The following is a 27,527-nucleotide window of genomic DNA, read 5'->3' on the forward strand; positions in this document are numbered from 1 at the left end:
GATGAATCTTTCAACTTGGAGTCCCAAATACAGAGAGAAATCAAGCCAACCAACAGGGGTGTAGCAGAAACTGGGGAGTTTTACTATATTTCACCTTGTTCATTTATACACACACATACCACTACAGCGTGTGAAGGCATTTCCTCATAAATTAGACCTAGTTGTTAAGTTTTACAGTTGCTACTAAATTGAAAGTGCTGGTATAACTGGTAGTAACGCGTTGAGGAAGGGATTCTCTCGGACATCCACATTATGTTTTCTCCCAATTGTGTTTACCGCGGCCCGAGCCTGCGAGGGGAGCCTGGCTCGTATCTGTGTCTTCCCCCTCGGGCTGCTGGGAGCCAGTAGCTGTTTCAATACTGTAAACAATACGATTAATAGCCCATGACTCATAAACGGGCTCCAAACAAGCCCTGCAGCGGCGGTCTGTGCCCTTTTACGTGTCACCTCCTTGTAATATTTGCCCTCCTCCCTCTCTCATATAGTGCTCGGCTTTTTTTTCTCCTTTTTTTTTTTAATATGGCATCATACAGGCAAACCCCACATGGTAATCGAGGGCTCTGCCATTAATCACACCCTGCTCCAAAATGCAGTGTTCCCAATATAATGTCTGTGCTAATAGGCGGCAGTATTGTAACGGAGATCACAATTAGATAGGAAACGTGTTGTGGGCTCTTTTGAGGCAATTTTGCGGAATGGGACAAATGTTTGCATTTCTAGAGACTTGCTGCTTTATTCACATGCGCTTCATGGCTGCCAATGATTGAATCAGGAGTTTCTCGCCCTCTCTCTTGCTCATTTCAGACTAGGCTAATCAAGTCAGACTATACTGTAATTGAGTAAGCTAGTGCCTCTTACGGTACGCCAAATAGATTTCATGGTTATTGGTGCAATGGAAAACACTTTAAATTCATAAGAAATGGAGAATACTGTGCTTTTTTTTTTTACAATTAATTTAATACGTATTTTTGTTTATGCTATATCCACATCCTCAAATCAGTTTGTATAATGAGACAAATTGGATAAATCACAGCGTTTAGAGCAATTGTCAAACAAATAATTGTGTTTTTTGTGGTTATGTGGTGTTGAGCACCAAATTAGGACAAAGGAAAAGGAGGGTGGTCAGGAGACGCAGTGTGAGGGGAGTTTGGTTTGATCTGCAGTAACAGCGAGTGGACGTGTGGGACTGTTTGAGAGCAGCCGGCCTGTGATTTGCTGAGCTCCTGTCCTCGAGAGCATCTGGCCGTCGTCTACCCCGGCCTGTCCCAACACCAGTGCAGGAGATATCAGAGGCTGGAGGCCAAGCAGTTTGAATCTGTGCAATCTCTTAACAACTGTATTTTGCACCTTTTTTATTCTTATAGTCTTATTTCTTATCTATAGCACTTTACACTTTACCGTTGTACCCCTGCTGAGCTGCGTTGACTGTCTCCTTTATTTTCATTTGCCTATTCACACCCACAGTGTAATTGACTGTTAGGGTCCAGTGACAGTCAGTTTAGGAGGTGTCTTAGCAGGACAGCCATGCAGACATGCAAGCGCTGTGTTTCTGAAATAGCGCACGCTGCACATCCGACCCCCCCCCCCGTGCTATTTTTGAAACAGCCATTGATAGTGTGGTCCGAATATCAATAAGTTTGGAGGCAGAGAGTCAGGAAAGTGGACCATACCAAAGTTTGGAAGCTAGGATCGGTTTTTATTTATTAGTCAGAAATGAGACATTTAACAGTACAAGTTTGAACAGTGCAGATGTTGTTGGTCGAGGTCACTGCCATGACAGTGATTGTGTCGAAGGAGCTCCTGTAGTCATCAAAGCATAGCTACAGCTGGTTGAAGGGGACCAAATCCATTCAAGAGGTGATTTGGTTCCATTTTACCAGCTTTAGCAAAGCATTGTGGAATCACTGTTTCAGAGATGGGACTTGTTGTGAAGTGAACTGTCACAGAGGCTCTGCTGCAGTACAGTTTAATCCAAAAAGAGCCAGAGACACACACAGCAGAGAAAGGCCATGTTGCATTTAAACATGTTATTAAAAAGCCGAGATGTGGCCCATCACACCATGTCCACCCACTAGTTGAAACGGACGATGTTGTGTCTTCTCCGCTCTCTCTCTGCTTTTTTTTTTTTATCTCGCCCCGTTCACCTTCACCCACTCTGTGTGACACACATTACATTTAACACACTACACCCCATTTAGCACCACACCAATAACACACAGGTACAGTTGATCAACCTTACCTAACTTTCTCTTCTGCTGCCTCCCAGGCAGTCTATTTATCCTCCTCGCTATCTTTTTTTTTAAGTTTTATGCTTGCTCCCCCTCCCAGTGAGCGAGAAAAATTGTTCCCTGAGAAAAGGATAATAATAATCTGTGGCAGTGCACTTGAGTCAAATGTCCCGGAGTCATGAAGCAATTACAGGCTCTGACAGATGGGCCCTGCTGCAAACACGCCGCCGCTGCGGTCACCGAGACGGCCGACAGACAAATGCAGAGGCATAAGCACACACACACGAGCTCTCTCGCTCGCGCTCCTACAGCAGCACTCTGGGGTGTCAAGTCACAACATTAATTTAAAGCAGTCATTTAAGTCCTAGAGACTGATTTGTAGTGTGGAGGGTGCTGTTTGAACAGTGACTGAGGGCAGATTATTTCATTTCTCTTTCAGGGCTCAACAGAAGTACAGTAATGCAACATTTTTCCGCTAAAAATCCATCCCAGTGCTAATGCAGAAAACGATCACAGTGGCACCCACATAAAGATCTTTGATTATGTTTTTGTGTGCCTAAAGCTGACGTTAGTTGTCGTCAATCATAAGCTCAATAAACCATCAAACATTTCACATACCTTTTTTTTTTTTTTTCCAGCTTTCAGTATCATTACTGGTATAAATGTTCCTTTGACACTATTTTGCAAGCGGAATATGAAGCATAGGTCAGCTGTTATAATTATTGACTTTTCTGCCAAGGCACGGATACGGTTCTCCGAGTGGCCAATGACAGCTGAGGGATATACGGCCCTGCTTGTAGACAGGATGGAGGTCAGTGTAGGGCCAGCTTGATATGGCACACCAGAGGCAGGTCTATTTGTAACATACACATGCACATTCATGCTCGCTCACTTACACACACACACACACACACACACACACACACACACACACACACACACACACACACACACACACACACACACACACACTCAGAGTCAGGTGGCCAGGCCGCTCACCTCGTCTAAGGGCCATAACAGGGCAAAAGCCGGGGGGACGACAGGCACTCAGCATTTGATAATGTCAGCATCTGCTGTGTTTGTCACTCAGACAGCAGCTCGGTGCTATTGAGGGCCCGGGAGCAACATGCAATGCAAGCCATGGACTCCTGCTTGTTGAACATCATGCAGAGAGGTCTGAATGGGGGGGAAAACTGAAGCCCAAAAAATACAGCTTCATTAAAAATACAGCTTCATTATGACACTCTCCTAAATTGACAATAAAAAAAGGGTTTTTACATTTCAGAAATTTGATCCAACTTAGTCAGAGGGAAAAAAAACAGAAAGGGATTTATAGACTTCAAACTATTTCGTCATTATGACTTAAGTATGTTTTTAACCATCGTCATTAAACTCAGGTGAAGTGAATGCAGATTGTCAGAGTTGGTACCGGGAGTGTCACCTCCGCTTAGAGGTTTCTTCCATTGAAGGGGAAAGAGTAAGTGAGCCTTACACTCGGCATATCAATTAGTTCAGAATGAAGTGTCTTGTATTTCATTAGAATAAAGCTGTCGTACTACAGGGGCATACGCACACCTTTTCATTGCTCCACTGCGGGAGAATTTTTTGTCGGCACTGATGCATTCCAGCCTTCCGCATCTAAACAACATTTGTAATTGAGGAAAATAAATCTAGTTTTTATGAAGAAGCAATTTATGTACGCAGGTATACCTCAAATAGTTGCGGATAACCGGCCTAATAATAATCATATCCATGTTTATTTCTATTTATCATTTATTTCATGTAGGTTTTTAAGCTAGAGCCAAAGTGGAACAAATGACCTCTAGTAGAGCAGTGTATCGACATTAACAGGGTTTAAAGAGAAGTAAACCTGGTCTAAAACTGGTACAGGGATCGTCTGTGATCACAGGCCAGCGAGGGGGTCAGAATAGGTGAAAGTGCTCGATATGAATAGCTCTCCACCACCCCCCGCCTCATTTCTCCCCGCGCCTCTGTCCATATTCTGTTGCCTTTTATTTGTTTGAAGCGGTCAACAATTGGAATCAGCTGACGGGCCACAGTCGACTCTGATCCTGCATTGTCACTTTTTGATGGTCTAATCTGACTGCCATGCAGCCCGGCAAAGCATTTGGCAAGCATAGCAAACGTGAACAATGAGAGCAGGAATCAGAGGAGGGGAGGGTGGATGTGGGGGGTGGGGGGGTGCGCGGATAAGGGCAGCAGCATAAAGGGAGGGCCGTCGTAGTTAAACACACAAATATTGTTAACGCGGAAGCCATATGATACATAGTATAGAGCCAGTTTGTGGCAGCAGCAACCTCACTCCCTCAGTCCCCCATTCTGCCTCCTCAGCAACTATTTCCTGCTCTTTCAGTTGCAAGTTTTAAACACAAAAAAGGCAGAGTTTTGGTCCAATTCACCTTGCTTTCTTCCCCCCTTGAGCCATGTGGGAGCACTGGAAAAGATTATGGTATTACTGGTCAGGAGCAGCTCTGGCATACCTCTCATGGCCTGCTGAAGTTGGCTCTAAGTTGCAGCTGGCTGAATTTCAAGGGCTGTAATGCAGTAAAATCATCCGATAATGAAAGGAGGCCCTGTTCGTGTGACGATGTCACAAGGCCTCTGTTTGCCCATAGTAGGTGTGAGTGGCAAGTAGCGTCTTAAACGCACTCTGCTGACAGAGCAATCTCAAAACATGACCGCTATCACATTGTGCTAACTAACGTAATTGTCCAATGAGTTGATGGCAGATCTTGGATGAGAGGTTTTTATTGGCCAAGTCAGCCAGTTTTAGAAAGCGGTAAGTTCCCTACAGTGAATGTTGCTGCAGTGAGACTGCCCAGAGACAGTATAGCTAATGTATGAGCCTTCCCACTCACATTCATTCTCTCTCTTCTCCCCCCTCTCTCTCTCTCTCTCTCTCTCTCTCTCTCTCTCTGCCCCCCTCTCTCTCTTTCTCTATACTTTTTTTTCTTCTCTCTCACACCATGATCACAGTCATATTAACAATCTGCAAAGCACAAACACATCCTCAGACACTGCTGTCCTGCATCATTTTCCCAGAACGAGGACAAGCACCTCACCAAGAATACATACTTCTTTACATTCCATAGCTGTCATATGTTCATATGGGTACATAAAGAAGTATGTACACCAAGAAGGTAATCTTAGGTATGAAAATGTCTCACCTTTTGCCAAGGTCAGGAAGTTATCAGCAGCAACATTTTTCCTCACCGTTCTCTCTCTCTCCCAAGTATGGTAGTCTGCACCGTAAGGTGACTTTGAGTGTAAATGCAGTTCAACACTCAAGGCTTTGCTTTGGTTGCCATGTAAGGCTGAGCAGCCGGTCCCCCCGCCCCTGTACATAACACAAGTTTTGCAGTCCATACCATAGTCGACTGTCCCGGTGACCCCCGCTGTCCTCCAGACAACTGGGAGAAACCAGGAGGATCAGGGGGAGGAATACAGCTCCCCCCCTTTTTTTTTCTTCTTTTTTTTACTGCAGTTAGAAGGTGGTCTGGTTCTCTTTCCAGGAAAAAATGTTGAGGTGGTAGATTAAGGAGTTGGACAAAAGCAGCAGCAGAGATGAGAAGAGTTTTTTTTTCTCCTTGGCAGACAGTCCGTGGTGTGAGGTGCCTCTGTGCAGCACCGTGTCTTGTAGGGTGATCATCACGCTCTGGACCGTGTGTCCTGGGAGCAGGGGTGCACCTATAAGCTGACACACTAAAACAGTTTCACTTCTCTCCTCCCACTTCTCTTTCAGTCTGCCTCCCTCACCGCCATCTCGTTCTCCTGTTTCACCCCCCCCCCCCTTTCTATATCCCACCTCTCACTTTTTACCAATATGTAGCTCTCGCTTGTCTCTCTTGTGTCAGCAACGTCCCCAGAGGCGAGCCGGAGCGCCTGCTGATGTTTGAAAACGGGAGTGATCCAAGTGGAACAGGAAGCTATTGTGAGCAGGATTTGGGCTTTAGGCGCAGAGGCAGGCCATAGGTCACATGAAGGCGTTAATGCCCACTCAGCACTTGTGGATTGGTCCTGGCTATACCCCCACCCGCCACCACCACCTCTCTCTCTCTCTCTCTCTCTCTCTCTCTCTCTCTCTCTGTACCTTGTTCTCTCTCTCCCCACACATAGATCACTGTTTTTATGGTAATCTGTTCTCGCTTCCCTTTTTTCTCAAACCTCACCTGTCTGTGCAGAGGAGGGTGGAACAGATCAATAACCATTTGCATGGCGGCGAGAATTGTTCAGCGAGCCTCTAATGAATCTTTGCCCCAGACCAACACATTCCACAAGTCAACAATGCCTCCAACCGCGCTGAGCCAGCCAGCCGGCCGCGTGCTGAGGCAACGGGTGTAAAAACAAAAAAAATGGTTTAGGGAAGACCAGCTTAAATTTGAGTTTCAAGACTTGGTGGCAGAGAAATGGAATAAACAGGAAAAAAAATTGCTGCAGTGTTTTTTTTGCAGCGGAAGGCTTTGGAATAGCAATGAGGGGAGGTTGAACTGGAGGTGACAGTTGGTGGATGAGCCCTGGTCCTAAAGGTGTGACGTCCTGTTTAGGAAATGTCACAGCCACCCGATAGGGTGAGCAAATAGCAGAGAGAGAGGGGGGCTGAAATTCCTTCCGACACTCAGCGGGATGAAGGTTGGGGAACGTGTGGTGTCTGTTCTGGTTTGGCCGATAGCACTGCAGCACTGTGTGCCCTGCATGCCCTGCCTAGCCTATAGCAATGCGTTACACCGAGAGAGAGAAGAAACTGGGTTACTACCCTAAGTACTGTGGGTTCAGCCAGTGACACACATCTACTCAGCCAACCCTTGCTGCCCAATACCCCCCCACCCCCCACCCCACCCACATCTGTGTTAATACACTTCTCACAGCTGTGTGCCGTCAATCCCCCACCCCCACCCCCACCCCCCGTTCAGCACTCCTGACCTGCCCGCTGTTCATTATTCTGATGCTTCGTCATCCCTCCGGTCGCCACGTTCCATCCTTTTGCCCCAATCAGCCAACCTTGGACCTAAAAGTGTGACGTGTCCTCAAACTTACCTCCCATCAATTTTAGAATGGCAGTGCACCCCCGACCCACCCCAGCCCCTCAGTTAAATTGAAAAGCGGTCTGGTAAGACCACCAAAAAGACAAAAAAAAGAACACATTAAAAAGTCCCAGTAATTATAGTATCCTTAGTCATGGTGGCAAAAAAAACCTCTTGGAAGGTGTCGGACGCAGAGGGCGAATTGTGCATAAGGGAATGTCTCTCCACACCGGTGCAGGTCTGAGTTAACGAGTCCGTCATTACATAGCGGCAGAGCTGCAACCATGAAGCCTAATGAGCCAGAGAGCTCTGCTGCTGCAGCATGTCCGGCCAGTGCCAGGAACACGAGAGAGAGAGAGAGAGAGAGAGAGAGAGAGAGAGAGAGAGAGAGAACAAGATGAGAGAGATAGAGTGGAGAGTGCAAAGAAAAAGGGCTAAAATCCATGTGGACCTTAGCAACTCCCCAGCCTCCCTCTTCCATCTCCTCCTGCATCCTCTTCCTCTCCATATTTAAAAAAAAGCTTTATATTTTTCCTTCTTTTAAGACAAGAGGAACAAGAGAAGAGAAAAAAAAAACCTTCAAAGGTTGTCTCTGGTTAAGTTCTGTCCCAGTGCTGCCGCTGCTGCAGAACAGTGCATTCCACTCCCCCGCGACTCACCGGCAAACCATGCGGTTAATAACTGATCGCATCCGAAGAAGAGCGAGAGTGAAGAGACGGGACAGGAGATGTCGAGGCCCGTCAGGGGTAAACTCCGTCCGAAAGAGCGAAGGAAGAGCATATATTACCTGTCAGATCAGTTTCTTATCTGAGCCGCTCCTCCTCCTCCTCCTCCTCCTCTCCTCCCTCTCCTCTCCTCCTCTTCCCGTAGTGAAGAGAGCCATAATGACCTAGAGAGCGCTCCAGCTGCTGCAGCCATCGTGTGTGCCGGGTGCACGCCTGACTCGCTGAATCAGCTTCTATGATTGGGGGGAGGAGGAGGAGGAGAAGGGGTGGTGGCGGGCGGGTTGAGCGCCAGAGTCAGGGAGGGAATGAGGGGGGAAAAGGAGAGAAAGCATACACACACACACATTCCCATACAAACACAAGTCATACCTTTAGAAGAGGAAGACGTAGAGCTGACATGAAGAGCTGCCATTTGGAAAAAAGGGGGGGGGGGCAGAGAGAGAAGAGGGGGGAAAAAGGAGGGGTGAAAATCTGCAGCACTCTCCTCTCCATCATGTGCATTCTGAGGGAGAAAGCTGGGAGGATGCCCTGGTCGGTGGAGGAGGCAGAAAGTGTACCAACCTTTTTCTCATTCCATCGACACACACACACACACACACACACACACACACACACACACACACACACACACACACACACACACACACACACACACACACACACACAGCCCCAGAGCTTCATTCTGCTCCTAAAATGCGCTTTTATTATTCAGTGGAACTTTACACAGCAGCTTAGAAGAGGGAGTTTATTGAATGGGTTGAGAGCAGAATTGTGATCGAGGTATTTAAAAAAAAAAAAAAAGACGTAGCTGTGCCTCTGCGGTAGAAGACAGCTGTACTTTTAATAGTCCCTTGTGATCCATGTAAATTTGATTACCACTGTCAGGGACTAGAGACAGAGGATATTGTAATATCTTTTTGGTATTTTTTGGAGTTTTACATTTTTATTTTTTGCGCTTGCGAATCTTTCAACATGCAGCTTATGCATTCTTAATAGTGCATCTCCAGGGTCACCTTTATTTACTAAGGAAAAATCAAGTAGAGATGCTGCTGCAGTTTCGGGGGGGGCGGGCGGGGGTGCAGAGAGCACAGGAAGAATACCGTGGCAGCAAATTAGGGACACGAGGTCAAGCAGCCAAAGGCTTGCTACCCCACAGTCCACTGTCCACAGTGCAGAGGGCTGAGCCGAACAGTTAGCACTTTGTGGGGAAGCCAAGCATCTGAAGCACGCCTCGGCCCCTGTTGCCGGGCTGCTCCTGTGTCTTGTCTCACCACCTCCCTGACCATATTTAGTCAAGCAGTGCAAAAAATAGTTCCCGCTCCGCTCCACTCCACTCTGCTCCTCTCCTGCCCTCATCCCCCTCCCCTCAGCAACTGTTGGCTACAGGCTCCGGGAAGCCTCCCTTCCAGCTCCCTGCCTATCGATTTCACCGGCCTGGAAGGAGAGAGAGCAGCGTTGGGCCAGCTAGCCTCTGCTACCATTTGCTGCGCTATTTTTAGTAGCTCCAAATAAAGTGGTGTCTCGTGCTTCCACTTGTATATTCTTGATTCTCCTCCCCCCCTCCTCCCCTGCTTTACATCCTTCACCAGCAGCTCCACCACCTCCTCCCCTGATACCACCCCCTCACTCGCTGTGTCCTTTTGACCACCCCCAGTCTCTATCGGTCTTCTCTTCTAACAGAGCTCGAACACGCTGCTCACAGAAGAGCTTCCGTGTGCTCACCTCTACACTTAAAACCACCGCATGTCTGAGAAATGGAGGAGAGGGAAAAGGGTGAACGTGTAGTGCAGAAAAGCATGACATTTTATTTTGTTTCCCCATTTATTTATTTATTTATTTTTACACTGCTTTTGGCAATGCAGGGAGATAAGTGGCAACGTTACCTCCGAGGCGTTGAGAAGTTCGGGTTGCTTTCTCCTCTTTTTGAGCTCTCATTAATTTTCAAGTGTCTTTTTCAAGCTTTCCCGAGGCGCGGCCACTGAAGGATCTGTTTAATTAGTTGGTCTCATCGTGGGGCACATCTATACTGTACAGAAGCGACGTCCTCTGTGCCCTCCTATCTTTCTCACTCTCTCCTCTTATACCTCAACGACGGCGCACGAGTCCTCTTGCTTACGCCCAACTGCATTTCAACTGCACAACGCCCCGGGAAGTGTGAGCCAGTGCTCTTTAAGGTAATCATATAGAAACCAGGCTGTGGTATTTTAGTTTAAAATGAATGAGATTGTTAAAACGCACAAACACCCTCAATACAGCATGAACATCTGTCAAAGTGTGTTTTCATGAGCCGGAGTAAAATGTCACACAATTCTCTGTTCCTTGATTTGATAAGCCTTTTTAACAAGCTCCCAGTCATTCTACCCTCACTTTGCAGTAATATCTCAGGCCTTTTTTTTCTAGGCGGAGATAATTCTGCATAAATTGCACATTAATTAATGTATTGTCACTGCAATTTATAGCTTTTGGATTGCTTTATCTTTACGGCTGTTAACAAGAATTGACCATTTGCCAGTCAAAATGGATTCCAAGTTAATGTGTCTGCTCAAAACGTGTCCGTACACGGCCAATCAAAAATGCAGAATTGCAGCTATATAAATAAAAGAAACTTAATGTTATTGCTCTAGAGTGTCTATCTATGTATACACACTACTTAAAACTGAATGTGCCAGACAGCCTTAATTCCCTACTGTGTGTAAATTCCCACACAGTACATGCACTTACTGTACACGTGCGTTTGAAGCTGATGGTGTTCATTAATTCCCGACTCCGTTGGTTAAGGTTTCTAACCATCTCCACCGATGATGTGTGTTGTGTATCCCCAGTGGGTCTCCACCCTGCCTGCTCCAGCCACCCAACCCACCAGTTTAATCTCAATTACATCCCGACATCCCATCTGCCCCCTGAAACTCAGCCGCGCGGCTTACATCTTCCCGCCATGATGAATAGCGCGGGGCCGAATGTTTAGCTGAGCAGTTAATCGATCAATAAGAAAAGGGTCGACTAATGGATGTGCTTTCTTTCACCGGATGAAGGGGCGGGACGTGTTGTTCTCCCATATCTCCATTCAAATTTAAAAATGTATTATAAAGCAGATTACTGTTCAGAGGATGGAATAAATGCAACATTAATTAAGCCGATTACAAGTTTTGTTGTAGAAACGTTGATTTTTGAAGCTATTCATTTCCCGTCGTCGTATTTATTAATCTAAATTAAGCGTATCGTTAAAAGGAAAATCAAGAAAAGTTGCAGGAGTATTCGCTCTTGATCCTGTTTCTAAATCATCTGCGGTGTTTTTAGACTTTATAAAAGGTTAGATAAAGAGTAAAGATCACCGCGTGTGACGTAAAGTGATGTAACAACTCTATCCGGAAGGTCCACCGCTGGTGAGTCAACGAGTGACTGCTGTGTTTGGTGCAAGTTAAACAAAAACACACAGTCCCCACCGTGAAGCGTAGTGATGGTGGCAGCAGCCTCCTGCTGTGAGGATAGTTCTCTGCAGCAGGCTTTTGATCATGAATCTGTAGCAGGACTTTAAGATGGTTTGTTTCTCCCTGATCTCATGCACCATAACAGAGCTTAGCCAGTGTTCACACATAGAGTCGAGTCTGTAGCTGCTGCCAGATGTGTCTACCAAATATTGACTTGCAGGGGGGAATATAATCAATCATTTAGCTTTTTTTATTTGTACTTAATTAAGATTAATTTGTAGAGATTTGTTTTTTGCTTTGACATTTAATAGTTTTGATCAATTTCAGGAAGACGGATTGCTTCCACTGTGATTCCTTGTTGTAAAACTATAAAACATTAGTTTTTGGTTCTTTCATGTAACGAGAGCTCATCCCTTTGAGTTTAAGAAAACGAGAGGCAGGTCTCCTCTCGGATTGGAAAGTTTTGCACCGGGAATTCTGCTGGTGGTCTTGTTTGGTCGTTCAGCTTGTTTTATTTCCTCCTGCCCCCCCCCCCCCCCCCCCCCCCCCTCTTTCTGTCCACCACCCTGCCCCTCCCTCCTCATCCCTTTACACAGTGCATCATTTGAAGAGGTGAGGCTGTTGAGCGCTCGGAGGAATAAAAGTGATTTATGAATGGGCCAGCCTACCTGGGTGCTGGAGGGGGAAGCCAGTGGCAGTCGGTCTCTCTGATCCAGCGGCCCATTGTTCCCTCCAGCCTCACTGCAGGGGAAGCTCCTCTTGCCTCTCGAGCCTCTGATCTTTTCACCGTGCCTTACCGGCACCGCATGCCACCGTCGAGTGACTCACAAACCACACAAATACTTATGCACTGCAGGGGTGCGTATGTGTTGCGAGACCACTTTCTCGGAGGCAAACGCACACACACACACACACACACACACACACACACACACACACACACACACCCACAGTGTGCTTCTTACAGTCTATGATTGTTTGGCAGTCGGCCACTCAAGTAGCTGCGTGTATACTCGCTCGTAGTTCATATTAATACGCTTAGTGTGAATTGTTTTTTTAATGATTGTAAGTGTGTACGATTTTCAGATGTTAGTACACGTGAGGAGAGCCAGATGGACCGGCCAACAACACTATCGGTGAAATAAAGAGAGGTGACAGGGAAGGTGTTGTAGCTGCTGAGGACAATGTATGAGTCCCTCCTTGTCACCATATGCTCACACACACACACACACACACACACACACACACACACACACACACACACACACACACACACACACACACACACACACAATACGTGATGGAAGAATATTAGGGTTTTACATGGTACATTTGAGGCGGGATGTCACTTAGGCATAGTGATTCGGCTATTAGTGTTTGTGTGTTCATCTGCCGTCTCTATGATCTCCCCATTTTTACAGAGTGATGTATGATAATTCCTGATGGTGGAGGAGATAAACTAGGTCAGGGGAGAGGGTATGCACAGGTGCCTGGCTGTAATTCATTAAAAGATAACCGATCGCGGAGATGTGTCGAGGTAACCTTTGGAATCCAGGTGAACTGCACTCAGTGCGATCTTGTAGTCCACGATGGGAGGCCAAATCCTCATGTCGGACAATTATCAAAACCTACTCCATGTAGTCTAGAGAGACCGGTTCTGCTGATTAATTTTTTGCAATTACAAGTGTCTCCTTAGTATTCTCCGTTATTATCTTCAGTTCTTCAATTAGACTCGGCGTAATGTTGTTGTAGCTTATTCAAGTAAAATTAGTCACTGAAGAGCGTCCCCATTATAGCCTGGGTACCAGTTTGCTGCAGCATGCCTTGTGACTTGATTGAAAAGTCGCTCAATCCTGAATGCCCTCCCAGTGTCCACCTCTGTATGAGCTGGGACCAGTCCAACAGACCAGCCAGAGGACAAGCTGATACAAGCCCCAATCCCCCTGTGACCAATCAGAACGCCCACACTTCCTCCTAGGGCTGGGCCAACAGTGGCTCTGAGCCAATAGATAAGCTCAGCCGTGCTGTAATGCTCTGTCTGTCCTGTGGCATGCTGAAACATTGAGTCCTGACTGCAATGTTGCTACAGCACATGTTGGAAGAGGGAGGAGGGAGGGAGGGATGGATGGAAAGAGAGGAAACGAGGGATCAAGGGAGGGAGGGACAGGGAGGGGTGCATCTCTTTCTGAAGGGACTCAAGGACATAAAGAGCTTTTGGGAAAGTGACTATAGCATGTAAAGAGAAAAGCTTGCATTGTGAAGGCACTATAACCTCTGACGGTATGTTTTTTGCCCACTCGCCAAACCTAGAAAGAGCAGGATTTATTTGTGGCACTTAAAGTGCCTCAGCAATGCAGGTAATAAACATGACAGAGCAAGGTGATGTACCTCCACAGCACAGCTGTCAGGCATCTTTAATAATTTTCCTCCCCCCCCGTTTAAAAACAAATGTAGTTTATCTATTTACTCGATGTATTAGAATAAGTAATATAATTTGTTTTTGTGTTTGATGGTACTTTAACATCCGTGATGGCACTTTAGTTTGTGTTTTTTATGAAACACTGAGAAGCCTCCTGAATATTTCTTAGCTGTGTGAGCGCACATAAAACATCAGTATAGACCTTGAAGTATCGTAAATATGGTTTCACGTGATACAGAACTCAAGAAAACATGTCACTGAGTATGTTTTTAACTTCATAAAGCCGTGCTTTATATCAATATAATATATACAGACATAAGTATTAATGTCACCCTGTATTTTTATTAGGGTTGTCTAGTCCAACCTAAGTCCTTTTACTATTATTTCATCGTATAGATTATCTTTTTTAATATTTTAAATCAAGTGAATGAAGGGTCAGAAATGGATCAGGCTTCATGTGGTAAGCTGACAATATAATTGTAAGGAATGCCTGGCTGATTGGGGTTTAGTAGCCCCGGTGCACTCTGAGGGTCACACTGAAGCCGACGCTCAGCGCTCAACCAAAGCTTAGCTGTTGAATAATGCACACCATGTTACCTTGGTAACCCCGTGCGGACACTGAAGTCAGTGGCTCCCATGTAAACGCAGTACGACAGGTCAGGGAGGATAAGGGTGTGTGTGTGGATCCTTGTGTCCGAACAGGCAAAGAATATTGAAGAAAAACAACAGCGGTCCAGGCACTTTAAAGCATTACATTATTGGATGTAGGCGGAGTAGCTAGCATGCAAAATTGTTGGAGAAAGCTTCCATCTATAGAGCCATGGATCTGTGTGGAATACATGGTAGTTTCTATGGAGCCTTATCTGTGTAATCTATAGTACATTCATTCTCCATCTCCCCCCCCATCATTATCAAGTTGGCTGTGAGACGTTTTCTACTCTGGGGCGTTTGGCCTGTTGTCTCTGTGCTTAGGGGAGGCAGAAGCTGATACAAGGCCCTTTGATCCCTATTATTTCCCTCTGCAAACAATAGATTTTAATTACCAAACCGCTCCGTCAGCCACAGCTTCTTCCTCTGAAAATTCAGACTCATCAGCTGCAATATGGAAACTTATTTGTGTCACTTTGGATCCGTTCTGCCAATTACTGTGGAGGAGAATTTGATGGTGCGTTTTTTTTCTTCTGGTGTGTTAAAGGGCCGATACTGAAGGAACGCTCACAGGGTTACAACACACAGAAATGATTGTTTCAGGGGGAGGGGGAGTGTAATGTGTTTCTGGGGAGGCAGGCCGGCCGGGGAGTGAGGGGTGATTTAAAGTGTTAGATTTGCAGTGAGACCGTAGATCACAGAAGCCTCTCAGACCGTCTGCCCGTGCGGTGACAGCGTGGCACGCTGCTGAGTCGCCGTCGATCGAAGGACCTTCAGCCTGGCTGAATTCTCCACCGCTCTGCAAAAACCCCGAGTCGATCCCTCTGTTCTATTTACTGCTCTGTACCTCGGTGTTGAGTCTGTGGACGCACGTGCAGTTAATTTCACCAGGCAGGAATACGTCTGATTTTGTTTCATACAAACTGAAAGGAACTTTATAATCACAAAACTTCCAGTATCTCACTCCCAGTTAATGAGTCATTGTCGGTCAGAAATGAAACATTGGCTTCACAGATAAGAAGTCATTTAGATGCTGTTAAGTGGGTGAGCTTGTGGCTAAAAACCTGAAAACGATGCAAATGACATAGTGGCACAACATAAAGACTGCTAATGACCTAGAAAGTTAGAAAACATGTACACATTGTAGTTTAACAAAGTGGAAAGTGGACTTTAGAAAAGCACAGATGGTGCATGCGTTACCTTTAGGTTTAGAAAAGGATGTATTGAAGCCTTGGTTTGGGTTTTCACCACCATCTCAACAGTTACAGGGGCCATAAAATCCCCAATATGCTTTTAGTACCGCATATTAATGAGTTCAGTTTCTCACTTTGGATGAGCACAAACAAGTCGCAACCATCAAAAAACAAAACATACATACATATGAAAATACATACCTTGACTTAAACAGTATCTGGGATATATTGATCTGTCAATAGAAGAGTTTGTAGAAAATGAGTTGCAGATGGTTTTCTTTGCTCTGTTAGCAGCTCAGTTTGAGGCGCGATGGCTGTTATGACAGCAGAGAGAGGCCAGTGAGTGAGGACGCTCTGGTGACAACATACCCACGTCTGTCTGTATCTTTTGGCTGATAAATAATTTGAGCTTTCATTTCCTCTGCCTCTGTTTGTATATTTTGTCCGACGTCAAGTCAAGCGTTCAAAGTGCTATTATCAAATCCTTCAAAGTCTTTCAGCTTTATTTGCACATTTAAAGTGCGTTCACTCCGTCATGTCACTCTTATGTCAACTACTTGCGAGTCATTTTCATACAGCAGGTTGATTCCACTTCAGTTTTATTAATATTTGTTCAACTGTCCCCAGATTTGCACCACCAAAAGACTAAAGATGAATGCACAACATTTTTATTACGTTATGACCCAGGCCTGTGCGAATAGTGATGCTCGGTAATTCCGTGGTTGTTTTATAGGTAATGATACTATTCAGCGATATAGTGTGCATGATTTAGGTGGCTCTTTATTCTAATATAATCTACATGTCCTCGCTTTATCTTTTATGTCGGGGTTTTCGCTTTTTTGGGGTAAAAGGATGTATATTATGATTATTAAGGCCGGTGCTGAAATGAGAATGAGGCTTTTTTCAAGGTGCTGAGGAGAATAAAGTGCAAAGGAAGAGTAGCATGGGAGAATAATTGGGTCATCTGGAACCAATGGGACATTACCGCGCCATTGGGCTTCTTCGACTGTCTTGCTGCCCCCTTCTTCATAAATTGCTATGAATCAGGACGCCCATAATACCAGGTAATTTAAGGCTGATTAAATTTCAGCCTTTATAGGCCCCCCACATACTTCCCAAATGGACAGACAACTGTACCTGAGATGTTTGAAAATGCACCTGGCGTCTACTAAACAACCTTCAAGGCACAGGCGAATAGCCAGAGTGATAACCAAAACATCATAGAAATGCACCTCTTGCCCATCTTCCCCCTTTCCTGGTTTATGCAAATAGTCCTTAATAAAAGCATGCTCACTCAGGGGCCTCAGGTACAGGCAGGAAGAGGAAGGTCACATTGTGGGGAAAATTATTCTCTTCACGGCATGGTAATGAAAGCCTTTTTTTATTGAGCGGAGCCAGCTAGGTTCTTGTCCTCAGCTCTCTGCTGCACTGCTGGCCTGGACGCTATCTGTGTTTGTTTACTCCGTCCAGAGTAGCTGTGGGGCGGCCATGACAAGGTGAACTAGTAGCTAATTGCTTCTAGGGCTGGACTGATGGCCAGGATGAACTTTTATGGATCTGGAAAATCAACCAGTTATATTTGTTTTGGGATTATAGGCTTCCTAAATTATTTGTCATGTCAAATATCTGTTGTGCTATTTAGAGACAGCGGTGGAATTGACAGTTAAGTTCCCCCTTTTCGTGTTAAAGTTGTGCCTTTATCATCAAAGACAAGCAATATGTAAGCCAACATTCTCATTCAAAACAGCATCTTTTAAGATCAGTGAAATCTTGTCTCTAGCCCTCCCAGCTGCCACTGACTTAAGGACTGTGTGCCTTCCAAACCTTTCACACATGATGAAGAGTGACTCCCTGCCCAGAGAGGGAAGAGGGAAGAGGAGGGTTCCATTTAGAGTTTGTGAATGATTTGTTGGGAACAGGGTTCACTATTTCAAAGGACCTGAAAGTATTGATCCTGTCCCCGATGAGCTGACACCTCATGTATCGTCTGAAGTTGTCTCAGCTCCAAAGGCCGTTCCAATAAGGAATATATAGACAAACCTCATGGAACATTGTGACCTGCTAAGTTTCTTGAAGGCAGCGTGGATAAAATAGATCTGTGTGTTTGACCATATAACCACTGTCCCAAAGCAGGTGGCACCTTTTGGCGACTGATTTCCAATGCAGAATCTCTTTTCTTGAGCTTGAAGCCTTAGTTAAAGGACGGCGGTATGCCAAACACGTCTTCTACATCAGAGTAACCATATGTTTGTGCGCGCCTATTAATCTCATGCTGGATGTTGTTGACTGTTCCCGTTTTGCCCCGTCCTACCCAAGTTATTGTCCCCGACTCTCACTTCCTGTTGTAATATGGCCGCTGACCACCACACAGATGGCTGTCAGCCAGGCGAGGGCAGCAGAAGGGGCCTGTCGACCCCTACATTACACACACACACACACACACACACACACACACACACACACACACACACACACACACACACACACACACACACACACACTTCCGCCGTCTTGCATACAATGACAAACGGCAACACACACGAGCTGAGAGTGTCGGAGAGCGTCCCGGTCAAAGACAAATTGCAGCCCGAGACAACAGGCTCTCCTGAGGGACTCTTGAGATCTCTCACAGGGTGACCCAGTTCCATCACGTCTCTCCTCTACCGTTCCTTTTTCTCAGCTGCACGTCCTCCAGCGTTCACGCGGACCGTCGCTTTGGTTTTAAAGTTCAGATGCAATAAGGTGATCCTCACTTCACTCCTAAGTAGCAGCGTCCTTCTCTTAGCAGATGACCTGAGTTGTCTAAATGTTAACTCCCAGGTCAAGTCGGCGTCTTCTGCTCAGTAAAAGGTCTGCAGCCTGAGCTGACTAGACTCACTCTCTTTTTTTATTTTTTCTGACTCCCACTTTACAACCAACCTCAAGGTTTACACCACCCTCGGCCACGGCTAACATTGCTTACCGAAGAGATAAAAAAAACAACCAGGATTTATTTATTGGTTCTTAATTCACTCTCTATTTTTTCTGCCTTTACAGCAAATAGCTTAACTGCAATGCAGCAGTGCCAGTATGGGGCATTAATATTAATGTCCAACCATTTTGCCCAGCGTGGCAGGGAGCCTGTCAATCTAGACTTCTATTGGAGGGGCTCCCTACACCAGCAAGCACCTGCCCAGCACTCCAGTGCCTGCTTCTGACACTAGGAGGCGCCGGTCTGCCCGTGTGCTGTTGCAGGTGTGCATTTATTGGTCGGTTGTTTGACATATAGGAGATATTTCCAGCCAATCCAGAAGGCACAAATGTTGTACATTGCACCAATAGCAGGAAGAAAATGGGCACAAAAAGAACAAAGGCTTTATGTGGGACAATTGCCCTTGATTCTGATGGAAACTGTTGTAGAAAGAAAAAAAAAAACTGCATTCCTGTATTATCTATCAGTCTTACTTGAAATAAGGCTAAAAGAGTGCTGTTTAACCACTGGGATTGAGTTTTATGTTACAGCTTCAGGCGAGAATGTGATGTGGCAAGGTCTTTTCTTGAATAATTTGCTTGTTTAAGTCTCAACTCGTGCCCAGTGGGAGCGCCACGGATGAAATTACTCAGAAGTCCCCCCCGAGATGGTGAATCTACAGTATGCAAGCAAATAATTCTTTGTAACAAAGGCGACACATTATGAATGTGAGATTAGGCAGAGAGAGTGGGTGCGGTTGCTACCTCATTTAAGCGGCGCTTCTCTGCATTAAGTGGTATGAAGATGGCTGCAAGCAATGCAGGTGTGTGTGTGTGTGTGTGTGTGTGTGTGTGTGTGTGTGTGTGTGTGTGTGTGTGTGTGTGTGTGTGTGTGTGTGTGTGTGTGTGTGTGTGTGCGTGCGTGCGTGCGTGCGTGCGTGCGTGCGTGCGTGCGTGTGTAAGCCTCTGTGCAATGAGAGAGAGAGAGAGAGAGCAAGGGAGCGAGCCTGGGATCAGTGTGCTGCGCTGTTCATCACTGCAGCAGTACAGCAGCCTCGGATCTCTGTCCGTACAGAGGTGCTGACTGCCCCCCCCCCCCCCCCCCCCCCCCCCTCTCGGCCCCTCTTCCTCCTCTTTCCTCAAGAGGGTGTGCTGATGATGCTCTCTTTCATTACTCCACAAGGAGGGAGACAAGATGTAGGTTTAGCAAAAAAACCCGCAGGGAACCAGCCATCCTGATTACCTTCAGCCTTAAAGCCTGCCAGCATTTCTTTCTTTTCTCCTTCTTAATAGTAAACGGCTTTTTCATTGATTGCGCAGGCTGTGGCCTTCTTGCTCTGTGCTCGAGCCCATTTCCTCCCTTTTAACTCATTGTATGTAAACACTCAAGTGCTCGCATAGGGGGCCGTTCAGCCATATCAAAAGTGCCTCCTTTTGTCGCAGTTCAAAGATATGCCCCGCATGATTATTCAGGGTTAATCAAGGTTGGAAGTGTTCCCTCCAGCAGTTTGCAGCTTTAATGCTCATTGAAGGTACATTGTGTACCTTACTACAGACAAGACACAAGAACAGTTCAGGGATATGGCTTTTAAGTGCCGCCTTGTTTTATATTCCATAGCATTTGCAATAACTGAGGAGCTGTGTCGGTAGCCTTTGTTTCCCCATCACATATCCCCGATTGATGAACTGGTCGTACACTAGATTACGGCTGCGTCTCATTTCATTTTTCTCATGTGCCATATGCCTGGATGTTTGCCCAGGGGCTAAAGCAGGAAGAGGAGGAAGAGAGGTAGAGGTTGGGGGGTGAATAGATAATAGTCCAAACACTAAACTAACGCTAGAAGGAAGAAGGGTGCTCACTTTCCCTTATTTATTTCTAATAACAACATTATTACAGCTTAAGTCGAATCTCATGGAGGTTTTATTTTTTTTTTCCAAATGTATCACTGCTGCGTTTTTCTGATCTAATAAGAAATAGAAACCTGTGTGGCTTCCTATTACTAGTAGTTTTTTTCCAATGACAAGGAGGAAGTGACAGTCGGCCTCCCTCTCTCCTCGCTGTGACTCCCTCTCTCCCCGCTGTGACTCCCTCTCAGTCTTCCTCTTGCTCGCTTGTCTTTGCACACAGCCTCTAAATGACCTTCAGTGGCACAGCACTGACGGGCTACTTCTGTTAAAGCAGCGCTGCTCAAACGATGGATTTTCCCCCATTCCCACCCCTGTCTGAGGAGACCCGAGTGAATGCAGCTAAATCTTGTGTAATTACCAGTTTGCCTCCCAATGATAGGCTTGCGTTTGCATTTATATCATCAAGGGGAAAAGTGGCTTCCCTTTTTTTAACTGAAGAGATGATAGCGGGACAGGTACTCTAAAATAACACACAGCGCTCTTGTAGCACTCAGAGCTTGATGTAAATAACACTCTGCTTGGGAAAGCAACTCCTCCCTAAGTTGATTTAGTATTCTTGTCCCTATGTGTGAAAATGGGATATGCTCTGCCGTAAAAAAAAAAAAAAGTGTTGGAATATGCTGTGTATCAGCAGTACAGACACTGCGATGTGTTTGCTTACAGCAGCTTGTGTCTGGCCCCCAGCTACGATACAGTCACAGATAGATTTGTTTTAGCGGTTTACATTATAACATTTCGACTATACTTTATGTATCTTCTTGGGCTTTTTTTTTTTCGGCATGCTTCACAGCTCAGGCCATTCAAACACTCACTTTTTTCCTCCATGTGTCCTCTGTGCAGTGCCATGCGGGTGCTGCTGTCTAAACTGCCGAGGCCATGGATCGTAGACGAGAAGAAGGACGACGGCTACACCGCTCTGCACCTGGCTGCCCTCAACAACCACGTCGAGGTGGCTGAGCTGTTGGTGCACCAGGTAACGACACACAAGCACGCGCATGCGTATAAATAACAGATTTTTTTTAATGCATGCTTAACACTGACAACAAATGCAGTTATTCATCCTCCATGAGAGGCCCTTTTCGTTTACAATAATGAGCCCAAAGCATAGCTGCATCAGCTCAGCCTGAACTTCTGGCTCCCCCCGCCTACAGACCATTAAGAGCAGCTTCCACTGCACTCCCTGCAGCCAGCAAGCTGTAGACCAGTTGAAGCTGCTATAAGTGCCTTTTTTTATTGAATCCATACGGTTCACAGAGCCTCCAGGGGTATTCTTTAGTGCTGTTGGGCCCTCACATCCTCCTCTTCTTGCAATCATAGGTTCGTGCTCTTTTTTCCCTTCTGAGATTGCAGGTTTAACTCTCTCAGGATTAACACATACAGGAGTTTACAGCAAAAGTCACCTGACCGAGCGGGAACTGGGTTAATTTGGATATGGTGCAAGGCAGCGATGTTGCTGCAACATTCCAACGCATGAACGCTCGCTGCGCAAGCTATACCTTTCAGCGGGGACGGCCTTTTTCCCAAGTCTCTGCAATGGGCTGGTTTGCAGTGATGGCTCAGCTTTCTATTCAGTTATTGCACCACACTACAAGGTGCACTGCAGATTCCCTGCCAGCCAGCCAGCCAGTCTTATTACTTGGGGATTTCACACACCACCTGATCACAATGCTTATCTTCCCTCCACATCTCCTCAGCTGAGGTGTTCGCAATTGGAAATGACAATCACATGCAGCGTTATTGTGCGATGCATTTTTTTCCAACCCCCTAGGTGACACTTTGTTGGTCGGCAGGGTTGAAGGAAAGAAGGAAGGTTCTGCCGTGGCACATAAAGCCAGAATGTTTGTTACAGTCTTTCATGTGCTGAACATTTATTTTACTTTTCAACTGAATTCTTTTTTTTTTTTTTTTTGGTCCTGTTTTATCCACATTTATCACTTGTCTGTCATATTCACGTGCACATATGTGTGATTCATTATGGTTGGTTGGTAATGTATACACAAATGCCCACATGTTTATTGTGTGTTGTGCTTCCCCCCCCTTCAAGGGCAGTGCCAACTTAGACATCCAGAACGTCAACCAGCAGACGGCGTTACACCTGGCAGTGGAGCGTCAACACACCCAGATAGTCCGGGTTAGTGGACCCTCTTCTTATTCTTATGCTTCCATCTGTTTTTTTTCTCCTCCTTTCCAACACAAACAGTTGTTCAGTTTCTCATTCTGGACTAAACACAGAAGGGAGTAGAACAACCCCGGTGCAGCCCCATGTTTTATTTACACGGGTGGATGTCCTGCCGTTGAATGTGGTCCTGCCTCAGATTGATGCTGTGTAGGGATAATGCTCTCTGAGGCTGTGTCTTGGTTAGTCACTTGGCGTAGTATTGGATTGAGATTGCCACGTTGCCATCTTGTGGACTCAAGAAAAAATGCACTCCATAATTGGGGAGTACAACACTGAGGCACTGAGCAGAGACCTTAAAGATCAGTACTGAGGCATTTGCATTGTAGCAACGAAATTAAAGTTGTTTCACCGCTTCTGTCTGACTGTTTGTTGACGTGTTGTTCTTGACAGCTGCTGGTGCGGGCGGAGGCCAAGCTCGACGTCCAGGACAAGGACGGGGACACGCCGCTTCACGAGGCACTGCGTCACCACACACTGTCCCAACTGCGACAACTCCAGGATATGCAGGACGTCAGCAAAGTGGAGCCCTGGGAACCCTCCAAGAACACAGTGCGTATACATCAATTATTAACCTCACTGTTCCTCCTAGATCACAGTAATTTGCTTGGGTCAAGGTTCCTTAAGGTATCATAAGGCATCGCGGCATTAAAGTGAAATGAAACGGCTCTGTGTGTTGTCTAACAGCCAAGAGATGCACTTATCAACAAGAAAACAACAAACTGAAAACACTTGAGGCCACTTGTATTCATCAGGAATTGTGGCACCTCATTATCCAATAGGCGGGTGTGATTCATTTAAACATCCCCAAATGTATTTGACCACAAAAGGCACACACGAGAATGCAAGCGTGTTATGAGAATTTAAGATTACCTGCCATGGCTTTACTGCCACTCTTTAAAAGGCTCAGTTTAAAGTTTAGAGTCTAGTTCCATTTATATTCTATACCTGTTTTTCTCCGGTTGAGGGTCTGGTTATTACCCAGCATAAATTGTGAAAAACACTAGGAAACACCCTGGACATGTCACCGGTGTATAGCAGGGCTGAGGCACATACAAACATGTTCACACCTAGGGACAGTTTCTGCCTCCTTGAGACAGAATAATGCAGCTTTTGCAATTTGCTGGAGATTTTGTTATGTATCTGAAATTAAAGAGCAGTATTTATGGGATTGAGAGGACAACAAGTTATTACCAATAGCTGCATTTTGTTCTAGTAATCCTATAATATCTCAAATGAACTAATGAATAAACACATGATTATGACATGGTTATGTTTTCATACCAAAGCCTAACGGTGTCAGATCTGTGTTAAATTTAGGTTTGGAGCACGGTTGTAATTCTAGTTGGCAAACACTAATCAGACTCATTGAGAGATTCCAATTAATATGAGCTGTGTGTCTCTGAGCTGTTAAAAGAAGCAGAGTGTGCAGAGATAACCTGTGTAACACAGGACAGACAGCAGCCCAACAGTGCAGCCAACCAGCTCTCTGCAGCCTCTTGACCAGCCTGAACGAGTTTGTCCCTCCGTAGAGGCCGTGTCAGACCTGAACCCTCTTCATGTTAACGCCACATCACTAATCCCTACAGGGACGAGTTTAAGGCTACGGGGCCTAGCTGCAGCTACAGACTTACCTGTCACCTTCTGTCTCCCTCCTTCCTTCTCCTCTCCTCCTCGGCCTGCTCTCTTGTATCCTGCTTCCTGCCCTCCCTGGTTTCCTTGCGGAGGAGCGGAAGAGACAGACAGCAGGCCTAATTGAGATATGTGCAGTTGGGTCACTCTCCCATAGCTTTCTCCCCCCCTACGAGATGAGAATTGAATTAGCCGGCCCGGTGGCTCCATCAGCAGAGATGTAAAAGCTACTGGTTGAAGACAATCAGACATGGAAGGCCCAAATTGCTGGAGAGAGAGAGAGAGAGAGAGAGAGAGAGAGAGAGAGAGAGAGAGAGAGAGAGAGAGAGAGAGAGAGAGAGAGAGAGGCTTTGAGTTGGGCTCGACTGAGCTGGAGGAGTGAGAGAGAGAGACAGGACAGTTAATGGGATTTTGGCTTTGGGACGAGGGGGGTCCTGATGCCTGACAGCCATCTTAAGGCATGTCTTTGATTGGCTAATTAGTGATGATCTGATGGTACTTTGGCACGGTCCATCTGAATTGAACTCCTAAGCCATCTGAATAATATCAAAATCAGGACTCCCTACTCTCCTTGCTTTTTACTCTAGTGCAGATGTGTACGGAGGAGAAAAGACACCGGTCCCACTGGGTTCAACTTGAAAACAATCTTTTATGTCCAAAGTGCCTGATGTACTTCTGATGTATCTGTTTTTGTGTGTCTGTCTGGCTCCCTGCAGTTAATCATGGGCTTGGGCACCCAGGGGGCAGAGAAGAAGAGTGCGGCATCCATTGCCTGCTTCCTGGCAGCTAACGGAGCGGACCTGACCATTCGTAACAAGAAGGGCCAGTCCCCTCTAGACCTGTGTCCAGACCCCAGCCTCTGCAAGGCTCTGGCCAAGTGCCACAAAGAGAAAAGCAGGTAAACATCCCTTGAAGGGATAGTTTGACATTTTAGGAAATACACCTATTTGCTTTCTTTCCAGGAGTCGGATGGGAAGATCAATACCACTCTCATGTCCGTCCGTTAAATATGAAGACAGTTGGCTTAGCTAAGTGTAAAAACTGGGAACAGAGGGAAACAACGAGCTTCTCTTGTTGTAAGTTGCTTTGGACAAAAGTATATGAATCCAATGCGATGCCTGGGCTGCAGGTAAAAAAAAAAAACACCCACTAGCACGTCTAAAGCTCAACTAGTTGTTTTTACAAAAACTGAGGTGAGAAACCGTTAATTTGTGGTTTTACGGCAGTTTAACTTTTATGCTTTGTTTATTTTTAATTTATGGATTAACGAAGCCTTCATCAGAATATGTCTGGTCATATCAAAACAGACAAGCAGACCTAGATTTTGTGACCTATTTTTTACTTTTATGTGGCCAAATAAAACGTAACTGTTAAATCAAACTGACTTGGCGATTAAAACAAGAAGAAACCTTTGTTACACACAGATGAAAAACATGAATTTAAAGGAATGTGTTTGGTGTTTTTTTAATATATTTATTCACCTACGCTGACTTAGAAAAAGGAAACATCTCAGGAAAATCATCACCAACCTTATTGATTTCCCTTTTTTGCTAAAATAAATTTAATTTGTTTGCGTTTGTCTGTTCCTTTTTTTAGTATTTCTCTCTTTGTCTCCCCCTATTTTCTTTGTTCTCTTCCACCCTCGCCTGCTTGTAATCTCTTCCGCTCTCACACGCTGTGGTTTTATTCTCAACGTTCCAGCGGTCAGGTGGGCACCCGCAGCCCGTCTCTGAACAGCAACATAGAGACCCTGGATGAGTGTATGGTGTGTTCGGACCTGAAGAGAGACACTCTGTTTGGGCCCTGCGGACACATCGCCACCTGCTCCCTCTGCTCGCCTCGCGTCAAGAAGTGTCTCATCTGCAAGGATCAGGTCCAGTCGAGAACTAAGGTATCAGAAGCAGCGCCACTGTTTGTCCTACCCAGAAATAGTACCACGATGAAGAGCGGATGCTTTTATTTTTGTTGTTGTTTGATTTGTCCCTCCACAGATCGAGGAGTGCGTAGTCTGCTCTGACAAAAAAGCAGCCGTATTGTTCCAGCCCTGTGGCCACATGTGCGCTTGTGAGAGTAAGTTACACCTCTGCATCTTTCTGACCAGCTGCTGAATTTCAAAACAAAACACACACACTGTGTATAGAAAAGACTCTTGTATTCTGACCGATATGTGTGTTGTTGTCACCAGACTGTGCCAGCCTCATGAAGAAGTGCGTACAGTGTCGGGCTGTAGTGGAACGCCGTACCCCCTTTGTTCTTTGCTGTGGTGGGAAAGGTATGGAGGATGAGGCCGCTGATGATGATGATGATGATGATGATGATGATGATGATGATGATGATGATGACCTTAGTGAGTGAATCTTCCACACGTTCCCTTTTAATTCCCCTTTATTTTCCTTTTTTCCTTCTTTCTTTTCTAGTTTCCACTTCTTCTTTTTTATATCTTCTTTAGCCTGTTTTATATTTTGCTTTGTTGCTGCCTTGCTTATGCATTTTATTTAATTTTGTTTGCATCATTAATACATTGTCATGTTTGTTTTTTTCATCCTATAGTAGATGTGTAGAAATGTACAAATTAAGTCAGACGTTTGAATCAGTTAATCTTACTTTCCACTACTAGATCTGGCATGTTTTAATCATTGCAATGATTTTGATCATGTCATCTGTTCTAGCTTCTATTTAGATTCTGGCTGAAATGGACAGTGGCTTCACAAGTGCTGGGCTGCCTTGTTTGAAAATTCGCCCAACTAGATCTTCCAAAGAGACCGGATTTTGTGTGTCAGATCATAATCTTTTTATCAGTCGGATTTAAGAAGCCATTTCTAAATTGAGTTTTGCTGACCCGCGCTGAGTAATACAATAATGTCCTAATATACAGACAGCCTGATGTCCTTGTTTCATGTTTCTCTCCCCTCTTAAAGTTTGACAAATCTCATTCGCATAAAACGGATGAACTTAATTCTAAGTATATGCCAAACTACCTGTAGTATTAATGATATATATGCATATTAATACCGACATGAATGTGAAAAATAACTGAATTAAAAAAACATAAAATAAAACTGAATGTCATCAGTTTTACCCCAAATTGTCCATGAAGTCAACGTAGTGTGTAAATAGATTTATTTTTTGGTTGCATTCACAATCCATCTTCTTGTCTCCGAGTTGAACACAGTTTTGTA

At 45.4% G+C, this 27,527-nt stretch overlaps 1 protein-coding gene across 5 annotated transcripts in view; it reads left to right on the plus strand.

Annotated features, from left to right (window-relative positions):
* Window positions 1-27,527, plus strand: part of mib1 (MIB E3 ubiquitin protein ligase 1) — a 63,894-nt gene that overhangs the window by 28,995 nt on the left and 7,372 nt on the right. For 3 of the 5 annotated variants that reach the window (XM_068738036.1, XM_068738037.1, XM_068738038.1), the window contains exons 13-19: window positions 21,381-21,513; window positions 22,585-22,671; window positions 23,110-23,268; window positions 25,065-25,246; window positions 26,050-26,239; window positions 26,340-26,418; window positions 26,534-26,695. In XM_068738036.1, coding sequence (XP_068594137.1) covers window positions 21,381-21,513; window positions 22,585-22,671; window positions 23,110-23,268; window positions 25,065-25,246; window positions 26,050-26,239; window positions 26,340-26,418; window positions 26,534-26,695 — 992 coding nt within the window. The remainder of the gene's footprint in view (window positions 1-21,380; window positions 21,514-22,584; window positions 22,672-23,109; window positions 23,269-25,064; window positions 25,247-26,049; window positions 26,240-26,339; window positions 26,419-26,533; window positions 26,696-27,527) is intronic. The other 2 variants (XM_068738039.1, XM_068738040.1) reach the window with 1 other exon arrangement.

The sequence above is a fragment of the Cebidichthys violaceus genome, unplaced genomic scaffold (genome assembly GCF_023349555.1).
Source record: "Cebidichthys violaceus isolate CVI_PGR_0920_01 unplaced genomic scaffold, fCebVio1.0.p SCAF_8, whole genome shotgun sequence".
Taxonomy (NCBI): Eukaryota; Metazoa; Chordata; class Actinopteri; order Perciformes; family Stichaeidae; genus Cebidichthys; species Cebidichthys violaceus.